The 1,695-nt window shown below is 51.2% G+C and overlaps 1 protein-coding gene across 1 annotated transcript; it reads left to right on the forward strand.

Annotated features, from left to right (window-relative positions):
• Positions 1-179: 179 nt before the first annotated feature.
• MAM_07523 (NAP family protein) lies at positions 180-1,490 on the forward strand (the record flags this gene model as incomplete). The annotated part of the gene is made up of 3 exons (XM_040826321.1): positions 180-267; positions 480-1,256; positions 1,324-1,490. The coding sequence occupies 3 exons, from the start codon at positions 180-182 to the stop codon at positions 1,488-1,490; spliced, it is 1,032 nt and encodes a 343-aa protein (XP_040675683.1).
• Between the last annotated feature and the right edge of the window lie 205 nt (positions 1,491-1,695).

The following is a 1,695-nucleotide window of genomic DNA, read 5'->3' on the forward strand; positions in this document are numbered from 1 at the left end:
AACCTTTTTTTTTTTTTTTTTTGGCTCCCTTCCCGTCGTCCCTTCCACCTGTCCTTCCTTCCTTCCTTCATATATCTACCGTCCCTCCTCGCTCTTCCGCTTTCTTTTCTTCTCCATTGTAAATCGCTTCACACATTGACCTTTCTGTCTACGCCGATTGTGCGTGCAATACCGCCAACATGTCTGCCGGGGATAGTGACAACCCTGTCCTATACGAGCAGCTTGAGGACCTCCAAGACGAGTTCGAGCAGGTCGACGTTGAGTTGCGTAGGTTTCCTATTTCTTTCTTTTTTTTTTCCCTGTTTTCATCCCATTTCTCTACTTTTATACATTTAGTCCGTTGAAAATTTTTCTTGTTTCAATTCGCTGAACCAGAGGCCTGGCCACGTGGTTGTCATGAATGGCACACGGATAAATTCCGTTCCAAACCCTCAATTTTTTTGATCCTCCAGGGAAACATTTGGCTAACCTGACCACAGTGCGCATGCAGCACAAGTTGACCCGCGATCTCTACGTCAAGCGCGACAAGATTATTTCTAAAATCCCCAACTTCTGGCCTCTCGTGTTCGAGCAGGCTCCGCCTGAGATCGATGAGTACATGCAGCTGGAGGATGCCGCTGTCATCTCGTCTGCTCTCAAGAACCTCCATGTAGAGCGTTTTGAGCTCCCTGATGGCAACCCTCGTAGCTTCTCAATCAAGTTTGAGTTCACCGACAACGATTGGTTCCACAACAAGACCCTCGAGAAGAAGTTTTGGTGGCGTCTTCGCAAGAAGGATGACTTCTCCGGCCTCGTGTCTGAACCCGTCGAGATCGACTGGAAGCCCGGAAAGGACCTGACCAACGGCCTGCTCACCCTCGCCAAGAAGATCCACGAGGATGACAAGGCCGGCAAGTCTGGCGACACTGAAAACAAACGTCAGCTGTGCAAGATAAAGGCCGTGGCCAGTACGGAAAGCCGCAGCTTCTTCAATTTCTTCGGCTTCCGAGGCCACTACATTACCGAAGAGGAGAGCCTTGAGGCCACCAAAGCTGTTGAAGAGGAGCGCAAGGCCCGCAAGGAGGGCAAGGAAATCGAGGTGAAGGAGGGCGAGAATGCTGATGCGGATGAGGACGTTGACGTCGGGGGCGACGATGAAGAGCACGACGCCCAGGACGAGTACGAGTCCGAGTACAAGTACGACGTCTTCCCCCCGGGCGCAGAGATCGCCCTCGCCATTGCTGAGGACCTCTGGCCCGAAGCCATCCAACTCTTCCGTATGTTTACTGTTGGCCCACAATCCACACATACCTCGACAGGGCTCACAACTGACAATACTCACAGAGGAAAGCGAGGAGCTTGCTGCGATCAACGAGATGGATGTTGGGGATGATGAGGATGATGAGGATGACAAAGACGATCAGATGGCCGAGGACGAGGATGAGGACGAGGGCGAGAATGAGAGTGAGGGGAAAGACGGGGGACAGCCCAGCAAGAAGCGCAAGGTTTAAATTTTGTACACGGCACTCTTGGGTTCCTGGATGAATTTACAGGACCACTGACTGAAAAGGCGATTGTAATAATGCTGCCAGTGGCTAAAATGGGTTCGTTGGTGTTTTGTTTACGCCGGGGATTGATGTTGAGATAGAACCGTGTTACCCGCTCACCAATGCTGAGCACGCGAATTTTATTTTTTTTATATTTCACAGCCCCCTC

The sequence above is a fragment of the Metarhizium album genome (assembly GCF_000804445.1).
Source record: "Metarhizium album ARSEF 1941 chromosome Unknown scaffold_32, whole genome shotgun sequence".
NCBI lineage: Eukaryota > Fungi > Ascomycota > Sordariomycetes > Hypocreales > Clavicipitaceae > Metarhizium > Metarhizium album.